At 46.6% G+C, this 22,157-nt stretch overlaps 1 protein-coding gene across 2 annotated transcripts in view; it reads left to right on the top strand.

Annotated features, from left to right (window-relative positions):
- Positions 1–22,157, top strand: part of gask1b (golgi associated kinase 1B) — a 110,146-nt gene that overhangs the window by 46,529 nt on the left and 41,460 nt on the right. Inside the window, exons 2-4 of one of the 2 annotated variants that reach the window (XM_068042097.1) lie at positions 7,874–8,088; positions 18,748–18,974; positions 20,972–21,287. In XM_068042097.1, coding sequence (XP_067898198.1) covers positions 7,874–8,088; positions 18,748–18,974; positions 20,972–21,005 — 476 coding nt within the window. In that variant the 3' untranslated portion in view covers positions 21,006–21,287. Of the gene's footprint in view, positions 1–7,873; positions 8,089–18,747; positions 18,975–20,971; positions 21,288–22,157 lie in introns of those variants that run through there. The other variant, XM_068042089.1, reaches the window with a different exon arrangement.

Genomic DNA, 22,157 nt, shown 5'->3' with positions numbered 1-22,157 from the left:
CATGGTAGGCTCAGGAGGCAGAGCACTTATCAGGATGGCAGGGATGCTAGGGCCACTGTGATCCAGACACGTTTCACCTGAGCGATAATCAGTGTGCAGGATATTTGAAGAAGAGAGTCTCCTTCATCTGAGTGATGACAAGCATCTGTTAAGAACAAAAGTCAGCAGCTTTCCAAATACGCAAGCACTGCAAGGCTCCAGATTCTCCACCGGACACACACTTCCCCAACACACTCCTTTGTTTTGTCAACACTGTTTTCCCTGCCTTTCACCATGATGAAATGAAGACACATAAGGATGTTTTAGGGAAGCAACATTCCCAGTGCTTTATCAAATTGCAGTTTAATATTGTTTGCAACAGAAACACTCAAGTGACCAACAAAGTGACATGACTGATGCGGTGGCCTCCACTCATGACAACTCCTACGAGTTGCTCCCCTGGCATCTGAGGATGAGGTGGAGGCAGGCTGCTGCTAGTGCCTGTCTGGGACTGAGATGCCTGTGGCAGTTGGCCTCGTCATGGAGGTGCTGGGGGTGGGTTGGGGGGTGGTGGTGGGAGCACCTCCAAACGTTGCTGCATCGGCTGGAAATACTCAGCAGGTCTGGCAGCATCTGTGGAGAGAGAAGCAGAGTTAACGTTTCAGCTCAGTGACCCTTCTTCAGAACCTTCATCTAATTCTAGCCTGTTGAGCATCCCTAATTTTAATTGCTCCATCATTGGTGGCTGTGCCTGCAGCTGCCTCAGCCCTAAGCTCTGAATACCCTCCCTCCACCTCTCCTCCTCTCTACCTCACTTTTCCACTTTTATATCACTCCTTGAAATCTACCTCTTTGACCAACCTTTTGGCCATCTGCCCTAATATCTCCTATGTGGCTTAGTGTCAAATTCTGCTTTATAGTGCTCCTGTGAAGCGCTTTGGGATGTTTTATTATGTTAAAGATGCTATATAAATACAAGCTGTTGTTGTGTGACTGTTCGCAGTATGCAGTTAAATAGAAATTGTTCTCATCAGAAATATATGAGCTATTCTGCAAATTCCCCACTGCTTCAATGATAAAAACATCATACTTCTCTCAGCATTAATATTTTTAACTAAACTAATGACACCAGACACATTTTTTCCATTAGTTTTGCTAATTATGGAGTTTTTGAAATGTTCTTTTTAGTTTAGTTTAGTTTAGTTTAGTTTAGAGATACAGCACTGAAACAGGCCCTTCGGCCCACCGAGTCTGTGCCGACCATCAACCACCCACTTATACTAATCCTACACTAATCCCATATTCCTACCACATCCCCACCTGTCCCTATATTTCCCTACCACCTACCTATACTAGGGGCAATTTATAATGGCCAATTTACCTACCAACCTGCAAGTCTTTTGGCTTGTGGGAGGAAACCGGAGCACCCGGAGGAAACCCACGCAGACACAGGGAGAACTTGCAAACTCCACACAGGCAGTGCCCAGAATTGAACCCGGGTCGCTGGAGCTGTGAGGCGGCGGTGCTAACCACTGCGCCACTGTGCCGCCCACTTCATGGGCATTCTTGTGTTGAATAAATTCTCACCTTAATTTTATTAGAAGTGTATGTGTACTGTTGTTGCTCCTAAAAGGTTTTATCCATATCACTGTAGATTATCCCCCAACTACCATTTCTCTGAGGTAACACTTTGTTCCTGGCTTCCCCATTTCCAGTCATTTGACAACACTTTCACTTCTGAGTCAGAAAATAATTAGTTTAAGGCCTCGACATTAACAATCCCCCACAACGGGCGGGAGAGAGTCAGGTTAGAAATGTAAAAATGGGGAATGTGTCCCAATCTGCAGTGCATGCGTTTTTACAATGGCGGTTAGCATGTCATGCGAGTGTCCCGCCCTTAAGAGGCAAGACATTTCATAAACATTATTTCTTTTTTATTCACTCTTGGGATGTGAGCATCACTGGCAAGGCTAGCATTTATTGCCCATCCCTAATTGCCCTGGAGAAGGTGATGGTGAACCACCTTCTTGGACTGCTACAGTCCACATGGTGCAGGGACACCCATAGTGCTGTTCGGGAGGGCGTTGACTTTTCTGTAATAGTTTGATACAACTAAATGTCTTGCTCAGCCACTTCAGATGGCAGTTAGTGGTCAACCACATTGCTGTGGGTCTGGAGGCACATATAGGCCAGACCCGGTCAGGATGGCAGATTTGCTCCCCTGAAGGATATTAGTGAACCAGATGGGTTTTTCCTACAATCCAGGAGTTTAATGATCATTATTAATGAGACGAGTATTTTATTCTTGATTTATTTATTAATTGAATTTAAAATCCTCCAGCTGCCGTGGTGAGATTTGAATTATTGTCCCCGAAGGATTAGTCCGGGCCTCTGGCTTACTTGTCCAGTAGCATTACCACTGTGCTACTGCTCCTATAGTTATGGACAGGGGGAAAGGAGTGCAAGTGTTTCCCACTGTTCACCTCCCAACTTACAGCAATTGTGTTTTGCTAAAAATGATGCTTTAGCCCTTGAGCATCTTTCAGGTCAGATAAACAGACAAATGACAGGTTTACTCATAGGTTAAAAAAACTATTTATTTCACTATTTACGAAATGGTTGCAACCTCACCCACACACTCATTCACCCACACACACTAACACAAGAATAGATAGAGAGAAAAGATTAGGATGTAGTTTAAAGTCCAAAGTGAGGTAAGTGTTCGTGGTTTACAGTAAACCTGTTGAATCATGTCAGGAGGAAAGTCTTTTTTAAAGGTGCAGACCTTGATATTTGTAGTCTTGGATTTGCGGAGGTGTTGTGGAGTTCTAGTGGTTACAACTCAGCATAATCCCAAAGATGGCTCCTGGGCTGTAAGCTCCCTCGGAAGCTCTCTTGCTGTTCAACTCTATCCATGGCCATCTGCTCCCATTCCTAGTGTTTTCTCCCCCAATCTACCCTCTTAAACTGTTTAAACTCCCTTGGCTCTGTAAATCAGTTCATTTTAGCCCTAACTAAAAGCTAACAGTTAGTTTAGTTTATGTTACCTGGGCCCACTGCCCTCCCCCCGCCACACCTGCTGTTTGTTTTCTCAACGAAATTGATCCGGACGAAACTGAAGAGCACAGCTGTCGATACTTTAATCTCCGATCCTGCTGTCTTCACTGTCCAGAGTGTCTGCAGCCACGGCGTGCGGTAAGGCCATTGAGGTGAAGAAGGAGCAGCGGGACCCGAGGGAAGTCTTGAGAAAAGGTGCCCCGAACACTCAAAAAATCCACGAACGGCTCCCCGGCCCCAACTTCAAAGCGCCCGCGGGAGATGGCTCGGAGAGCATCTGCAGCGCACTGTCGGCAATGCTGTATGCCTTTATATAAAGCACATCAAAAAACCCTTAACGAATATAATCACCTTTGTAAATCTGCCAAAAGATGCTTCACCTCCCGAAGGACGTGGATGAGCTTTCCGGACGTCGATGGTGGGCACTGAGGAAATGGCTTATTACCTGCACCCGCTTTCCCCCCCCTTCCCCTCCCCCTTCCACCCTCCCCCCTTCCCTGCTCACACCCTCTCAGCTCACCCCCTCACAACCCCGTCCCAGAGCCCCCCTCGCACCATCTTCCCCCAGCACCCCCTTCCCCTGCACCCCCCCCACCCCCTTACAGCCCTCTTCCCAGCTGCCCCTCGCACCCCCTCCCTCCACCCCTCCCCCTCGCATCCCCTCCTCCCACCGGCATCATCCTACACCTGTGTAGGGGCCCTAACAACCCCACTGCCTTGTGGGCGTCTCGGGAGAGACCAAGGCTAAGGGAGCGAACCCTAACAGATAACCCGGAGCAGAACCCCGTAGGCGGTCATGTGTCACCTTTGGCATTTTCTGGCAGTTCCTGCAGCCGTACCGGTGCCAAACGTCGTGCTCTGCCCTCCTTTGGACCCCACCAGAAAGGCCGAGAGGGGGGGTTTTGACGACTGGGCAACTCTCAAACCTCCATAAATTCGCCCAGGCATACGCCATGGAGAGGTCACTCCATAGTTGCCTCACAGCGACTGAAACAACACGGAAGGCAGCAGTTGCGGGTTATAAGTCCAGATAAATTGGCATAGAAACTGGGCGCCACGGGTTGCCCTTGTCGGTGGGAGAGGTCATCGCACCTCACTGGACAGCTACCGCCCACCTCAAACCGGGCAGCCCCCAGTCAATAAGGTTCTGTCCCGCCACAGTCTGCCTGCTTCAATGGGTGCTTGGAGCTCAGGGTCATTGCCCGAAAGGTGGACTGATACACCGCACCAAACAACACGAAAAAAGGAAAGAAGGTACCAGCCCTTGGCTTTGCAAGCTGGAACGTCAGAACTATGTGTCCTGGCCTGTCGGAAGACCTTACACAAATCAACGATTCTTGGAAGACCGCCATCATTAACAACGAGCTCAGTCGACTCAATGTAGACATTGCAGCACTTCAGGAGACTCGCCTCCCCGCGAGTGGATCTCCAGCAGAGCAAGACTACACCTTCTTCTGGCAAGGTAGGGATCCTGAAGAACCAAGACAGCATGGAGTGGGCTTCGCCATCAGAAACTCCTTGTTCAGCATGATCGAGCCTCCCTCAAATGGCTCGGAACGCATACTGTCCATCCAGCTGCTCACCACCTCTGGTCCAGTACACCTACTTAGCATCTATGCTGCAACACTCTGCTCCACTCCTGAAGCTAAAGACCAGTTCTACGATGAACTCCATAATATCATTAGTAGCATCCCCAACACCGAACACCTATTCCTGCTGGGGGACTTTAATGCCAGGGTTGGGGCCGACCATGACTCATGGCCCTCCTGCCTTGGGCACTATGGCGTTGGAAGGATGAATGAGAACGGGCAGAGACTGCTTGAGTTGTGTACCTATCATAACCTCTGCATCACCAACTCGTTCTTTCACACTAAACCCTGTCATCAGGTTTCATGGAGGCACCCAAGATCGTGTCGTTGGCACCAGCTAGACCTCATTGTCACAAGGCAAGCCGCCTTAAACAGTGTTCAAATCACACGCAGCTTCCACAGTGCGGACTGCGACACCGACCACTCCCTGGTGTGCAGCAAGGTTAGACTCAGACCAAAGAAGTTGCATCATTCCAAGCAGAAGGGCCACCCGCGCATCAACACGAGCAGAATTTCTCACCCACAGCTGTTACAAAAATTTCTAAATTCACTTGTAACAGCCCTTCAAAACACTCCCACAGGGGATGCTGAGACCAAGTGGGCCCACATCAGAGATGCCATCTATGAGTCAGCTTTGACCACCGACGGCAAAAGTGCGAAGAGAAATGCAGACTGGTTTCAATCTCATAATGAAGAGCTGGAACCTGTCATAGCTGCTAAGCGCATTGCACTGTTGAACTACAAGAAAGCCCCCAGCGATTTAACATCCGCAGCACTTAAAGCAGCCAGAAGCACTGCACAAAGAACAGCCAGGCGCTGCGCAAACGACTACTGGCAACACCTATGCAGTCATATTCAGCTGGCCTCAGACACCGGAAACATCAGAGGAATGTATGATGGCATTAAGAGAGCTCTTGGGCCAACCATCAAGAAGATCGCCCCCCTCAAATCTAAATCAGGGGACATAATCACTGACCAACGCAAACAAATGGACCGCTGGGTTGAGCACTACCTAGAACTGTACTCCAGGGAGAATGTTGTCACTGAAACTGCCCTTAATGCAGCCCAGCCTCTGCCAGTCATGGATGAGCTGGACAGACAGCCAACCAAATCGGAACTCAGTGATGCCATTGATTCTCTAGCCAGTGGAAAAGCCCCTGGGAAGGACAGCATTACCCCTGAAATAATCAAGAGTGCCAAGCCTGCTATACTCTCAGCACTACATGAACTGCTATGCCTGTGCTGGGATGAGGGAGCAGTACCCCAGGACATGCGCAATGCCAATATCATCACCCTCTATAAAAACAAAGGTGACCGCGGTGACTGCAACAACTACCGTGGAATCTCCCTGCTCAGCATAGTGGGGAAAGTCTTTGCTCGAGTCGCTCTAAACAGGCTCCAGAAGCTGGCCGAGTGCGTCTACCCTGAGGCACAATGTGGCTTTTGTGCAGAGAGATCGACCGTTGACATGCTGTTCTCCCTTCGTCAGATACAGGAGAAATGCCGTGAACAACAGATGCCCCTTTACATTGCTTTCATTGATCTCACCAAAGCCTTTGACCTCGTCAGCAGACGTGGTCTCTTCAGACGACTAGAAAAGATTGGATGCCCACCAAAGCTACTAAGTATCATCACCTCATTCCATGACAATATGAAAGGCACAATTCAACATGGTGGCTCCTCATCAGAGCCCTTTCCTATCCTGAGTGGTGTGAAACAGGGCTGTGTTCTCGCACCCACAATTTTTGGGATTTTCTTCTCCCTGCTGCTTTCACATGCGTTCAAGTCCTCTGAAGAAGGAACTTTCCTCCACACAAGATCAGGGGGCAGGTTGTTCAACCTTGCCCATCGAAGAGCGAAGTCCAAAGTACGGAAAGTCCTCATCAGGGAACTCCTCTTTGCTGACGATGCTGCTTTAACATCTCACACTGAAGAGTGACTGCAGAGTCTCATCAACAGGTTTGCGGCTGCCTGCAATGAATTTGGCCTGACCATCAGCTTCAAGAAAACGAACATCATGGGGCAGGACGTCAGAAATGCTCCATCCATCAATATTGGCGACCACACTCTGGAAGTGGTTCAAGAGTTCACCTACCTAGGCTCAACTATCACCAGTAACCTGTCTCCAGATGCAGAAATCAACAAGCGCATGGGAAAGGCTTCCACTGCTATGTCCAGACTGGCCAAGAGAGTGTGGGAAAATGGCGCACTGACACGGAACACAAAAGTCCGTGTGTATCAGGCCTGTGTCCTCAGTACCTTGCTCTATGGCAGTGAGGCCTGGACAACGTATGTCAGCCAAGAGCGACGTCTCAATTCATTCCATCTTCGCTGCCTCCGGAGAATCCTTGGCATCAGGTGGCAGAACCGTATCTCCAACACAGAAGTCCTCGAGGCGGCCAACATCCCCAGCTTATACACACTACTGAGTCAGTGGCGCTTGAGATGGCTTGGCCATGTGAGCCGCATGGAAGATGGCAGGATCCCCAAAGACACATTGTACAGCGAGCTCGCCACTGGTATCAGACCCACCGGCCGTCCATGTCTCCGCTTTAAAGACGTCTGCAAACGCGACATGAAATCCTGTGACATTGATCACAAGTCGTGGGAGTCAGTTGCCAGCGTTCACCGGAGCTGGCGGGCAGCCATAAAGACGGGGCTAATGTGTGGCGATTCGAAGAGACGTAGTAGTTGGCAGGAAAAAAGACAGAGGCGCAAGGGGAGAGCCAACTGTGTAACAGCCCCGACAAACAAATTTCTCTGCAGCACCTGTGGAAGAGCCTGTCACTCTAGAATTGGCCTTTATAGCCACTCCAGGCGCTGCTTCACAAACCACTGACCACGTCCAGGCGCTTATCCATTGTCTCTCGAGATAAGTAGGCCAAATAAAATGCTGAGTGGTATGGATTTTTGTAACCTTCACAGACGGAGAGTCTCAAAGTCACTTTGTGTTGTCTCTTCCATCGTGGCTGTTCCAGTTGTTGTTCTTCTTGATTGGCTGGACTTGCTTTCTGAGGTTTGGGCTTGTTCTTCCTTTCTCTCCCGGGGACTTCAAAGGTGCCAGGTAAATACAGGTCTTTCTTTGCACAGAGCCCATACCATGAAACTTCCACTAACAGGCTGTCACTAAATGAGCTTCCTGGATTATTCTGAAAATCAGAGATGATATTGTGTGTTATCTATTGTTGGTGGTACACTTTCTCGTAAATTAGATCAGACAAATCTAAAATTCTTTTTCTCTTTCAAAGATGATCTACCTCGTCCTGTTATTCTTTGGGATGCTTCCTTGTCAATGGCTGATAATGGCACTCAGTCTGCAGTCAAATTGAATTGGATGTCTTACCAGCAATCACTAAAATGGAAGTGTTGGGTCCATGGCAAAGTTCCTAAACCAGACTGGAGTTGTACCGATATTCATCACTATGAATGGTGCAAACTAGCTCTTTTTGATTTTCTACTGCAGGTAAGGAACAGTTTGACGGTTCACTATATACGTAATTTCTTGCAGGGCTATGCCTCCTCCAAAAAGGACCAACAATGATTTTAAAAATTTAATTTGATACCTGTTGGTCATATTTCCTCCTATGCACCAACTTCTTCCTACAGTTTAATTGATAATTTATTAAATTTATATCTTGGTAACTGCTTTTATTCTACAAAGTGAGGAATATCAATGACAAAGAATTGAAGAGTTCACATTTTTGCCTCCTTAAATTTTGCAATTGTTCTTGTCTTAGACTATAACTTTGGTGGGAGAGCATTGGACCTCCATGAGAAGCAGCATTAATAGTAACTTTTAGACATTCACACTGTTTCCATGGGGGTTTTGTGAGTCTCCTGCCAAAGTTATTGGGAGAACTTCCACAGAATTGCAGAGCCTTGGTTCCAAACACCAGCATCAAATATTGCCAGTACAGATAAGAGTGCAGCTAAGATGCAAATTAACACTTCCTCTACTTTGAGACAAAACAATGGAGTGAACATTTCCCCCTATGCTAAGTGTAACAATACACGAAAAAATGTCACTGGTATTTTCTGTGCAAGTTGTCCCATTATCTTCAATAACAATTCACCATAACTTCAATGAAAATCTCAGAGAAACAGCATAAACAGCCATTTACTATTTTTCTGGGGTTTTCCAAAGTTATGGCAGGAAATCAGGGAACCTCTGAAAATTCTACTCCTCTGTGTTTATAAGGGACACATTTATAACTGCGTTAAGAAAAATCTCCTCTCAATGTGACTTAATCCTTAGTTAAAAAGATGGTTTTCCTATTGCTTTTGTTACAACCCGATGAGAAAAAGGTCTCGGGTTCCCTTTCAGCCTTCACCTGGTCTTACTGTAGTAGGCTTTAATTTTGAAAGGCACCATGTTTTTAGCTCCCCCTTGGTGAATCCTTGTTCACCGCTTTCCAATTATAAGGCAAAGAAACCAGCACAACAGGTTTTCTTAGGTTTAAAGAAGAAAAGTGAAATTTTATTAAACTTAAATTCTAATTCGGTTAACGCCTACGGATACACGATGCGCCCACGCGAGCATGCACATGTGATACACACATGCAGATAGAGACAGAAAGAACAGAAGATGTAAAGTGGAAAAGTTTGAGGCAATATCTGAGGAGGTTTTTTGTGTTACGGTTCTTTGAGCTCACTGTAGTGTCCTTTATTGTAGGTAGATCTTGCTTTTCATTGGGACCCAGTCTTCTTCTTAAACCTTGTTCGCTGTAGGAGACTTTTCTCTCTTGGGGTTCATGTGTCTTCAGTGGATTTGAAGTTACACGAGAAAGAAATGGGAGCATGCAGACAGGAGAGGCTGTGGCAAGCCAGCCAGGGGAGATCTTCTAAGTCCAGGAGCATTCTCTTGCTGCCCAAACTGTTTGTACAAATTCAAAAAACTCAGGTTACCCAGCAGTTTAGTCATGTGACTAGCTGGTTTGACCATGTCGGTTTGTGTATTCGGCCATTTTAACAGTCAACCTGGAATGCGATCTCCCCCACCTTCAATGTCTGGTGATCAAAAGTCCATCGTGGGTTGAATGTTTCAGGGAATGGTCCCTTGTCCTTTCCAAGCACTGTCTGTTAATATGCAAATGTCTTTCCAGTGAAGATCTGGCAATTTTTTAGAGCAAATCCTTTTCAACAACAGTTTGAAATTTAATTTCATGTGGCGAAGTTAATATGCCTCATGCTTGGTAGGTGGGGGCCTGCATGACACCTTGAATTAAGTGGCTAATTTGTTGGCAGTCTTATGCTATTTCCCATGCTCACCAGGAATAGAAATGAAAGTTCCCCAAATTATTTTGTTTAGGACCTTTACAGCAAAAAATGAACACTTTCATCCGATTAGTCTAGATGGATTCAAAACTAGGTCCAAAGGTGAAAGAGCAGTGTACCGACTCACTGGGCCACTAATTGTAATGTTGTTGATAAACATGGTGTTCGTGCTATTTGTGGCCTGAGTCAAGCTCCATCATCCCTGTCCTTGTGAAGCTCTCCTGACTCCCTGTATCCTAGCACATCAATCTCAATGTACTCAAGCTCATGTCAAAATGCATTCATAGAATAGAATAATGGAAAGTTACAGCACAGGAGTAGGCCATTTGACCATCGGGTCTGTGTCAGCTTTCTGCAAAAGCAATTTAAGTAGTTCCATTCCCATCCTTTCCTCTAAAATAAAAGCAAAATACTGCGGATGCTGGAAATCTGAAACAAAAACAAGAAATACTGGAATCACTCAGCAGGTCTGGCAGCATCTGTGGAAAGAGAAGCAGAGTTAACGTTTCGGGTCAGTGACCCTTCTTCGGAAGAATTTGCCAATTTATCCATGTAATTGAAGTTCCTCATCCTGGCACTGTTCTTGTCAATCTTTTCTGCCCTTTCTCTAAAGACTTCACGTCCTCCTAAAGTGCAGTGACCAGAACTGGACAGAACATTCCAGTTGAGGCCGAACCAGTGTTTTATAAAGGGACATCATAACTTCCTTGCTTTTGCACTCCATTGCCTCTATTTATAAAACCCATTAAATTTTATCTGCCACATGACTGCCCAATTACTTTTTTTGAACAAGCATAACATTTTTCAAACTCACCCATTCCCGATTGATTTAGTATATGTGTTAAAGATATGTAAATGCTAATCCTGTCCAACAGCATCCAAAGTGCTACAACAAAAAAGACAACGTAGGAATTTGGGTTCAAGATTCCTCTCATGTTGTGTTACTAATTTGTGCATTCCCATTTGGGAAAATCATGTGGATAATTCTGACATTGGATGACAGCTCAAAATGGACAATATGTATAATGGCCAACAGAATCAATATTGTCCATTTTACATGACCACCCATAGTTATAATTACGCCAATAAGCGTGAGCTCCTTCTCTATTAGGATGGAGAAAATATCAAAGATCAGTTAAATCTGAGTCACATTTGAGCACCATTGCTGACTCAACTAAACAATCAGTGGCCCAGTGAGTTAGTACATTACTCTTTCACCTGTAGACTGAGGCCAGGTCAGTGTTCAGGAGGTGAGTTTTCATGTCAGTTCAAAAGTCACCCATTGCAGCAACGAGGAGGCCTGGGGCATTTTAATACACAGGCTTCAATTAAATGCTGCCAGATGACTTCTCACCGTTCTGCGCATGAAGTTTGCAGTCAGCGGCAAAAAATTTGTGCAGCCCAGGGACTAATCTCTCAAACCAATGAACAAAGAACAAAGAACAGTACAGCACAGGAACAGGCCATTCGGCCCTCCAAGCCTGCGCCGATCTTGATGCCTGCCTAAACTAACACCTTCTGCACTTCCGGGGCCCATATCCCTCTATTCCCTTCCTATTCATGTATTTGTCAAGATGTCTCTTAAACGTCGCTATCGTACCTGCTTCCACCACCTCCCCTGGCAGCAAGTTCCAGGCACTCACCACCCTCTGTGTAAAAAAACTTGCCTCGCACATCCCATCTAAAATTTGCCCCTCACACCTTAAACCTATGTCCCCTAGTAACTGACTCTTCCACCCTGGGAAAAAGCTTCTGACTATCCACTCTGTCCATGCCTCTCATAACTTTGTAAACCTCTATCATGTTACCCTTCCACCTCCGTCGTTCCAGTGAAAACAATCCGACTTTTTCCAACCTCTCCTCATAGCTAATGCCCTCCAGACCAGGCAACATCCTGGTAAACCTCCTCTGTACCCTCTCCAAAGCCTCCACGTCCTTCTGGTAGTGTGGCGACCAGAATTGCACGCAATATTCTAAGTGTGGCCCAACTAAGGTTCTGTACAGCTGCAACATGACTTGCCAATTCTTATACTCTATGCCCCGACCGATGAAGGCAAGCATGCCATATGCCTTCTTGACTACCTTATCCACCTGCGTTGCCACTTTCAGTGACCTGTGGACCTGTACGCCCAGATGTCTGCCTGTGAATACTCCTAAGGGTTCTGCCATTAACTGTATACCTTCCACCTGCATTAGATCTTCCAAAATGCATTACCTCACTTTTGTCCAGATTAAACTCCATCTGCCATTTCTCCGCCCAAGTCTCCAACCGATCTATATCCTGCTGTATCCTCTGACAATCCTCATCATTATCCGCAACTCCACCAACCTTTGTGTCATCCGCAAACTTACTAATCAGACCAGCTACATTTTCCTCCCAATCATTTATATATAATACAAACAGCAAAGGTCCCAGCACTGATCCCTGTGGAACACCACTAGTCACATCCCTCCATTCAGAAAAACACCCATCCACTGATACCCTCTGTCTTCTATGACCGAGCCAGTTCTGTATCCATCTTGCCAGCTCACCTCTGATCCCGTGTGACTTCACCTTTTGTACCAGTCTGCCATGCGGGACCTTATCAAAGGCTTTACTAAAGTCCATATAGATAACATCCACTGCCCTTCCTTCATCAATCATCTTCGTCACTTCCTCAAAAAACTCAATCAAGTTAGTAAGACACGACCTCCCCTTCCCAAAACCATGCTGTCTCTCGCTACTAAGTTCGTTTGTTTCCAAATGGGAGTAAACCCTGTCCTGAATAATCCTCTCTAATAGTTTCCCGACTACTGACGTAAGGCTCACCGGCCTATAATTTTCTCGATTATCCTTGCCACCCTTCTTAAACAAAGGAACAACATTGGCTATTCTCCAGTCCTCTGGGACCTCACTTGTAGCCAATGAAGATTTCTGTCAAGGCCCCAGCAATTTCCTCCCTTGCCTCCCTCAGCATTCTAGGGTAGATCCCATCAGGACCTGGGGACTTAATGCTTTGCAAGACATCCAACACCTCCTCCTTTTTGATAATGAGATGACTGAGACTATCTGCACTCCCTTCCCAAGGCTCATCATCCACCAAGTCCTTCTCTTTGGTGAATACTGATGCAAAGTACTCATTTAGCACCTCGCCCATTTCCTCTGGCTCCACATATAGATTCCCATCTCTGTCCTTGAGTGGGCCAACCCTTTCCCTGGTTACCCTCTTGCTCTTTATATATGTATAAAAAGCCTTGGGATTTTCCTTAATCCTGTTTGCCAATGACTTTTCAAGACCCCTTTTAGCCCTCCGAACTCCTTGCTTAAGTTCCTTCCAACTGTCTTTATATTCCTCAAGTGCCTAGTCTGTTCCTAGCATTCCAGCCCTTACAAATGCTTCCTTTTTCTTTTTGACTAGGCTCACAATATCCTGCGTTATCGAAGCTTCCCGAAACTTGCCAAACTTGTCTTTCTTCCTTACAGGAACATGCTGGTCCTGCATTCTAATCAGCTGACGTTTGAAAGACTCCCACATGTCAGATGTTGATTTACCCTCAAACAGTCGCCCCCAATCTAAATTCTTCAGTTCCTGCCTAATATTGTTATAATTAGCCTTCCCCCAATTTAGCACCTTCACCCGAGGACTACTCTTATCCTTATCCACAAGTACCTTAAAACTTATGGAATTATGGTCGCTGCTCCCGAAATGCTCCCCCACTGAACCTTCGACCACCTGGCCGGGCTCATTCCCCAATACCAGGTCCAGAATGGCCCCATCCCTAGTTGGACTATCTACATACTGTTTCAAGAAGCCCTTCTGGATGCTCCTCCCGAACTCTGCCCCATCCAAGCCCCTAGCACTAAGTGAGTCCCAGTCAATATAGGGGAAGTTAAAATCACCCACCACCACAACCCTGTTCCCTTTACATCTTTCCAAAATCTGTCCACATATCTGCTCCTCTACCTCCCGCTGGCTGTTGGGAGGCCTGTAGCAAACCCCCAACATCGTGACTGCACCCTTCCTATTTCTGAGCTCCACCCATATTGCCTCGCTGCATGACCCCTCTGAGGTGTCCTCCCGTAGTACAGCTGTGATATTCTCTTTAACCAGTAATGCAACTCCCCCACCCCTTTTACATCCCCCTGTATCCTGCCTGAAGCTTCTAAAGCCTGGAACATTTAGCTGCCAATCCTGCCCTTCCCTCAACCAAGTCTCTGTAATAGCAACAACATCATATTTCCAAGTACTAATCCAAGCTCTAAGTTCATCTGCCTTACCTGTTATACTTCTCGCATTGAAACAAATGCACTTCAGACCACAAGTCCCGCTGTGCTCAGCAACATCTCCCTCCTCTTAGTCCTACTGGCCTTATTTACTATGTCCTCCTCATTTATTTCACTAGCTGTCCTACTGCTCTGGTTCCCACCCCCCTGCCACACTAGTTTAAACCCTCCCGAGTGACGCTAGCAAACCTTGCAGCCAGGATATTAGTGCCCCTCCAGTTTAGATGCAACCTGTCCTTCTTGTACAGGTCCCATCTGTCCCTGAAGAGAGCCCAATGGTCTGGATATCTGAAACCCTCCCTTCTACACCAGCTGCTCAGCCACGTGTTTAGCTGCACTATCTTCCTATTTCTAGCCTCACTGGCACGTGGCACAGGGAGTAATCCAGAGATTACAACCCTGGAGGTCTTGTTTTTTAACTTTCTACCTAACTCCCTAAACTCCCCCTGCAGGACCTCATCACTCTTCCTGCCTATGTCGTTGGTACCGATTTGTACCACAACCTCTGGCTGTTCACCCTCCCCCTTCAGACTGCCCCCTGTCCATTCAGAGACATCCTTGACCCTGGCACCAGGGAGGCAACATACCATCCTGGAGTCTCTTTCATGTCCACAGAAGCGCCTATCTGTGTCACTGACTATAGAGTTCCCTATAACTATTGCTCTTCTGCGCTTTATCCCTCCCTGCTGAACAACAGTGCCAGCCATGGTGCCACTGCTCTGGCTGCTGCTGTTTTCCCCTGATAGGCCATCCCCCCCAACAGTATCCAAAACTGTATACTTGTTCGAGAGGGGGACAGCCACAGTAGCAGTTTTATTTACTAGGATGTCACAGGGGGCTCCCTGTGATCAGTGGGGGCAGGGAACCAAGATCATGGCGGGGAAAGGCCTAAGATTTCCTTAGATTTTTATGTAGGACCCGGTTGATTATTGTGCAGCCTGGAGGAGTCCTCCTACTCTGCCTGGCTTCAAAAGGAAAGTAAAAAGAATGCATGGTAAAATTACGTTTTTGTGCTTTTTTTTTGGACTTGATCCACTTCACTGGGTTGTCCTGGCAAACCATTGTCACTTCCCATTTGACCTCTGAGTAAAGGTTGCAATCGGGACCTGATTGGAACCCACCATCTATTTGTTAAAAAGTACCCTGCTATCTTTGGTCATGTGTTCTTGCCATCTGCTTAGTGGAACAGGTTAAAATAGTGGCAGGTCAGCTTCTGATGGCTCCAGGGCAGGAAAGTGACTGGGGTGTGATTTTAACTGCCCATCCACCTGGGTGGGTAGATTAAAATTATCCCCTGAGGTTTGAACCCACATAGATTGATGTGATGCGTACAGGTCAAACTTCCTTTACCCCTAATTGGGCAATGGTGGATGACATAGAGTTTTTTTTTAGTTTTTGGTTTTAGAGATACAGCACTGAAACAGGCCCTTCGGCCCACCGAGTCTGTTCCGACCATCAACCACCCATTTATACTAATCCTACACGAATTCCATATTCCTACCACATCCCCACCTGTCCCTATATTTCCCTACCATCTACCTATACTAGGGGCAATTTATAATGGCCAATTAACCTATCAACCAGCAAGTCTTTGGCATGTGGGAGGAAACCGGAGCACCCGGAGGAAACCCACGCAGACACAGGGAGAACTTGCAAACTCCACACAGGCAGTACCCGGAATTGAACCCGGGTCGCTGGAGCTGTGAGGCTGCGGTGCTAACCACTAAAGAGAGATTGAAAATGGGGTAAAAAATATATCAATGGTGCCGTGAATTTCATTAAATAATCCTTTTCTAGATTATGAAGTAATACCCTTGTCACAGAATAACACACGTGTTATGTGACATATTCTATTTGAGAAACAATGGATTCATGGCCATTTCAGGATATCTCGAATGGAAAGTCTGTGTAAAGGGCATCATTAATCAGTACTTCCTGCTTTTCAAGGCTCAGCATCCTTTCCTTTTCCTGATCTCCATAGGCCATGAATCCAAGCTGTCTTTTTACAAAAACCTTTAAACCTTTCCTGCCAGCCTTTTCCAAAAGTGTTGTCTGTTAAGACAATTTCAAGCTGAAATTAAATTCCATTAAAGCATTGTTTGATTAGAGACAGTCAGCATGGCTTTGTGAGGGGCAGGTCATGCCTCACAAGCCTTATTGAATTCTTTGAAGATGTGACAAAACACATTGATGAAGGAATAGCAGTGGATGTGGTGTATATGGATTTTAGCAAGGCGTTTGATAAAGTTCCCCATGGTAGGCTCATTCAGAAAGTAAGGACGCATGGGATGCAGGGGAAGTTGGCTGTCTGGATACAAAATTGGCTGGCCCATAGAAGTCAGAGGGTGGTAGTGGATGGAAAGTATGGAGTTCAACCTGGAAAAGTGTGAAGTGATTCATTTTGGAAGGTCGAATCTGAATGCAGAATACAGGCTTCTTGGTAGTGTGGAGGAACAGCGGGATCTTGGGGTCCATGTCCATAGATCGCTCAAAGTTGCCACCCAAGTTGATAGGGTTGTTAAGAAGGCGTATGGTGTGTTAGCTTTCATTAACAGGGGGATTGAGTTTAAGAGCCGCGGGATTATGCTGTAGCTCTTTAAGGCCCTGGTTCGACCACACTTGGAATATTGTGTTCAGTTCTGGTCGCCTCATTATAGGAAGGATGTGGAAGCTTTAGAGAGGGTGCAGAGGAGATTTACCAGGATGTTGCCTGGACTGGAGGGCATGTCTTACGAAGAAAGATTGAGGGAGCTAGGGCTTTTCTCATTGGAGCGAAGAAAGATGAGAGGTGACTTGATAGAGGGGTACAAGATGATGAGTGCCATAGATAGAGTGGATAGTCAGAGACTTTTTCCCAGGGTGGAAAGGGCTATCACCAGGGGGCATAATTTTAAGGTGATTGGAGGAAGGTTTCGGGGAGATGTCAGAGGTAGGTTCTTTACACAGAGAGTGGTGGGTGCGTGGAATGCGCTGCCAGCGGTGGTAGTAGAAGCAGTTACATTAGGGACATTTAAGCGACTCTTGGATAGGTACATGGATGATAGTAGAATGAAGGGTAGGTAGTTCGATTGATATTAGAGTAGGTTAAAGGTTCGGCACAACATTGTGGGCCGAAGGGCCTGTACTGTGCTGTACTGTTCTATGTTCTATGTTCTAAGCAGAGTGGTGACTATTACTTGGTACCCATTTTTGAGTTAAACTTCCAGAAATTTTTTTGGTCAGATAACTATCAGCAAGGGAACTCCTTTCCCAGTTCTCAAGCAATCAGCTGGATGACACATCCAGACATGGCTTTACCTGATATTCTGTTCACCACATCCAATGGAGGAAATCTATAGGACTGACAGTAGTTAACCGTGTGGTTGTTGAAATAAACTATTTCGGTGCATTTTGAACTGTTATACTTTTAATCCTTTATGTCAGTAAGACAAAGTATATGGTAAGTTTACATAAAATATGCTCCAGATTTAAATGTAAATTGATACTGTAAAAGCACCAGTGGAACCCACAAAATGGATTCAACAATAATAACTTGCATTTATAATGTACCTTCAGTGTTCCAAAGCACTTCAAAGAGGCACAATCAGGAAATGGACATTAAGGAGCTTGATAAAAGAGCAGCTTTTTAGGAAGATATTACAGGAGGAGAAAGTGTTGGAGAGATGGAAGACTTTAGAGAAGCAATTCAAGAATGTAGCGGTCAGGTGGTCGATGGCATGGCTACATATGGTGGGGAGAAGGGAGGGAGAGGCGCAGGAGGCCAGAAGGAGAGGAATGGAGAGTTCAGGAGCGGTGAGGGGGAGGGGGTAGGAGTTGCAGTACTGGAGGAAGTTGCAGAGATAGGGTGGGGTGAGTGAAAAGATTTAACCACAAGGTTGAGCACTTTAAATTTGAGGCCTGGGGGTCCAGGAGCCAGTGCAAGGGTGATGGGCTTGCGGGATGAGGTGCAGGATAGAATAGAAATTTAGATGGTTTGAAGCGCATGGAAGGTGAGGGACGAAAGGCTGGCCAAGTGAGCATTGGAGGTGGCAAAGGCATGGGTGGGGTTTTGAGCGGAAGGTGAACTGAGGTAGAGGTGACAAAGGGCAATGTTATAGAGGTGGAAGTAGGTGGTCTTTGTGATGGATAGGATAATGGGTCGGAAGTTCAGCTTGTGGTTGAAAAGATCACGAAAGTTGCAAACAAACTGGTTCAGTTGGGAGAGGCACAGCTTTTGTGATGAGGGATGAAGACAATGCCTTAGTTCCACTTTGATGTTGGTTTTGAAAGGGAGGGGAATTCAGTGTTATATCTGGATTAGACTTTATGGAGTAGGAATTTGTCTTGGGCAGTGGCGCAATTTGGCTCACTGCAATGGAACCAAATATTGGGGGCTGCATATAACAGTCTCTTTCTGAAATTACATCTAAATGCAATTTGACAGGAAATTACAACTTATGTATTTGAAATGATTACTGTGTGCTCTAATTATATATAGAATTATAATATATTCTTCACCTTCTTGTTCTGTATTTATAGTTTATATTAACTTAATAATCACTACAATGCAGTTTCAGTATCATTTTGGAGAAACTTTTCTTTCAGGTTTATAATCGTCTTGACAGAAATTGCTGTGGATTCAGACCCAGAAAACAGGATACTTGTGTTCGAAATGGCTTGAAAATGAAATGTGACAATCAGGAAAGCATCGACTTGGTTCATATTGTATACAGAGAGCACGATCATCGGCATTTGGTCTTCGTAGACAATAAAGGCTACTTTGACAGAAATGAAGATAACCTAAATTTTAAAGTACTAGAAGGAATAACTGAGTGAGTATAATATTTAAAATGGGAAGTTGAAATAACCAGCATGATGGTGTTTCACGTTGAAGCCCTTTAGACACACTTCAGTTGCAATTTAACAGTGAGGAGAGTAGTGGAGATCTATGGCAGGATTTTTGCCCCCAAATAGAGGCAAGTACAGTGGCAGCAGGTGTGAAAATTTGTGCCGCTGGCTGGTTTGTCAGCACCATCTCTCTCGGGCCATTTTCTTGGAGGTGAATTCAACGGTGGAAGGGTTACCTGCCCACGAGTGGCAGGTAGCTAATTAAGGTAAGTAAATGGCCATTTGAGGCCAATTAACAGAGGGTGACTGAAATTTTCCAGTCAGCCTTTGTGCCCCCAAAGCATTGGGGACTAAACCATCTGCCTGGAGGCAGCCTCCTGGAAAGCTTTGAGGCCGTCCCTGCCTGCCTGTCCTCAACCACAGCTGTAGCTACAGGCTGCCCTGTGGAGGTGTTTCCCCTCCACAATGGTGGCCTGACCGTGTGGGGATTTTTTATTTTCAAACTTTTAAAAGTTACAGAGGGGATGCCTCAAGATGGAGGCACTCTCACTCTCTCTTACTTGAACGGCAGGCTGCAGCACCTTCTGAGCTAAAGGATCTCCTATTGGTCCTCCAGCCTTGAAAGCCCACCCGCCATCCTTAATTGGACAGTGAGCTTACCCTCAAGCCACTAATTGGCCAATTCGGGGAAAATTATTGTCAGGTGCCTGTTTACCACACAGTGCGGGGTCGTGACCCCCCATTTTACCCTGACGTTAGGGTCCCCATCCAAAAGGCAAAATCCTGCACCTGGTCTCTCTAACTTGTATCTTTGAATCATCACCCATGAGATAAAACATAAAAATAACAACGATATTGGTACACAACTTGAGAGAGGCTAGGAGGTTGATGGCCAATGTTTCTTTATCAGTCTTCCTTTCCATTCAATCTCTTAGACTTGTCTTTGGACTAAGAAGTGCCAGTTGATCAAAGTTATTAAATGAGTAAGAAGTAAAAGACAAGGGGTGCCATCACTTCATGTCACGTGTGTGGCTAGCCAATTAACATAACCGAGGTGCTAGGCCCATCCTATTCAGGACGGGGGTGGGCTGTGATGCCCTGTTGGCAGCGTCAGATGACCAGAATGCAGGTGCTGGCACCATCTTTACAGTGCTGCCAGCCCTGCTTGTAATGCTGCTGCTGTAACTCCTGGACCCTTCTCTACTAAAGCTGCTGCTGCTGGACCTTCTTGCAACCCCTTCTGCTGTAGCTGCTGCTGCTGCTGCTGCTGCTGTAACTCCTCGACCCCCATATGCACTAATGCTACTGCTGTAACTCCTGGACCCTTGTCTGCTATTGCTGGACTCCCCTCTACACTGCTGCTGCTACTGCTGCTGCTGCCCCCCCACCCCCACTACTACTGCTGCAACTCCTGCACCAGGACTGTGGACTGACTGGACAGAATGGAAGCAAACTGGGACCATGTCCGAGGCAAGACACCGGGTGGCTCCATGGTTTAGCAATGCCTTCCTGGAGACCCTCCTCAAGGCTGCAAGGGAAAAGTCCTCTTTTTAAGGGATGGCAAGAAGAGATCCTCCAGCCTGACTGGGCAAACCTAGATGGAGATCGCAAAGGAGGTCAGCAGCCACGGTCACCCCCCCAGAACTAGGTGCTGCAAGAGGGTCAATGAACTCCTTCGCCTCTATACCTACATCCTCTTTGGAGCTTGTATGCGGCAATGCGGGAGGGAACGCTACAGGAGAGGGAGTGACCACAAAAGCAGTGGCAAGTGGGTGAGGCATAACCACATCCTGTCAATACATAGCTGTATCTTGGCGACGGGCTGCTTTCTTTCACAGTTCACCCCCATTACGTCGCCTGAGAGCAGAGGTTTGGAGGAGCCATTTGGGAGACCCTATCAGGGGGACAAGTGGCTGCCACTAGCATATGTGCCCTGTTGTTCATGTGCGAGGTTTAACTGTGTCCCTCTTTCCACTTGCAGGAGAAATAAGCCCATAATACCAGCGAAACATTGAGGACTGGTAGTGGGATCCCTGATGTGTGTCCTCCAACGCCAGCAGAGGAGGAGGCTCTGGAGCTAGCGGGGGCCCAGGGCGGCTGTGCAATTGTGGATAATGAGACTGGAGTATCCACAAAAGAGAGTGAGGATTGTGTTCATGTGTCCTCCACCACACTTCGGAGATCCATATCACACATGGTTGGCATGAGGTGGTCTAAACAATTGAACTCAGAAATGTTTGTAATAAAATAAAAGCAAAATACTTCGGATGCTGGAAATCTGAAATAAAACAGAAAGTGCTGGAAATACTCAGCAGGTCTGGCAGCATCTGTGGAGAGAAAAGCAGAGTTAATGTTTCAGGTCTGTGAGCTTTCATCAGAAGTGATGAAAGGTCACAGACCTGAAACACTAACTCTGTTTCTCTCTCCACAGATGCTGCCAGACCTGCTGAGTATTTTCAGCACTTTCTGTTTTTACCACAAATGTTTGTATTTGGTCATGCTGGACATGTAACTTCAGAGGCAAGTGCAGCTGGTGGGACAGGGGACCTGCAGTCAACCTCTGAGGAGGAGGAACAATCAGAGGATGAACCGTCATATCATTCCCTTGCACCCTCCACCAGCGCAGATACTCTCGCATTGATGGGTATGTACTTGGGCTTAGATGCAGGGTCACAAGCTGGTGAGAGCACAACACACACACACAGCAGCTGACGGAGACTAACAACCGAGGCCACTGACAGAGGACTGTGGAATGCCTGACCCATGCTGAGCTCTGGGTTAAAGACGAACCTCTGATGTTGGCAGCACAGAACATGCTGGAGTTGCAGAGAGAGAGATAAAGGAACATCTGGCAGAGCTTCCAGAGGCAATGTGCAGCCATGAGCGGATGTGGAGGAGTCCATTCATGCCATGAGCGCTGCCAGGTCTCAGGCATGTGAGTGCATGGTTTCTTCTATCGAGAGAAGTTGGTGGCCCTCATGGAGAGTCAGATCCAACAGATGAGCATAGACCTGCACTCCATCCCTTTGGTCATGAGCTCAACGCAGCAGTAGCTAGGTGAGAGAGGGACGAGTCACCTGGAGTCCTCTCCAGGTTCCTCATCCTTGTATGATCAGTAGGGAGGTTCAAGTGAGCCTTGAAAGGGAGGAAGAGAGCCTGACCTCCAA

Source organism: Heterodontus francisci, chromosome 1, assembly GCF_036365525.1.
Source record: "Heterodontus francisci isolate sHetFra1 chromosome 1, sHetFra1.hap1, whole genome shotgun sequence".
In the NCBI taxonomy this organism is placed as follows: domain Eukaryota; kingdom Metazoa; phylum Chordata; class Chondrichthyes; order Heterodontiformes; family Heterodontidae; genus Heterodontus; species Heterodontus francisci.
The sequence above is the reverse complement of the archived record's forward strand: the minus strand, read 5'-3'. Positions and strand labels throughout refer to the sequence as shown.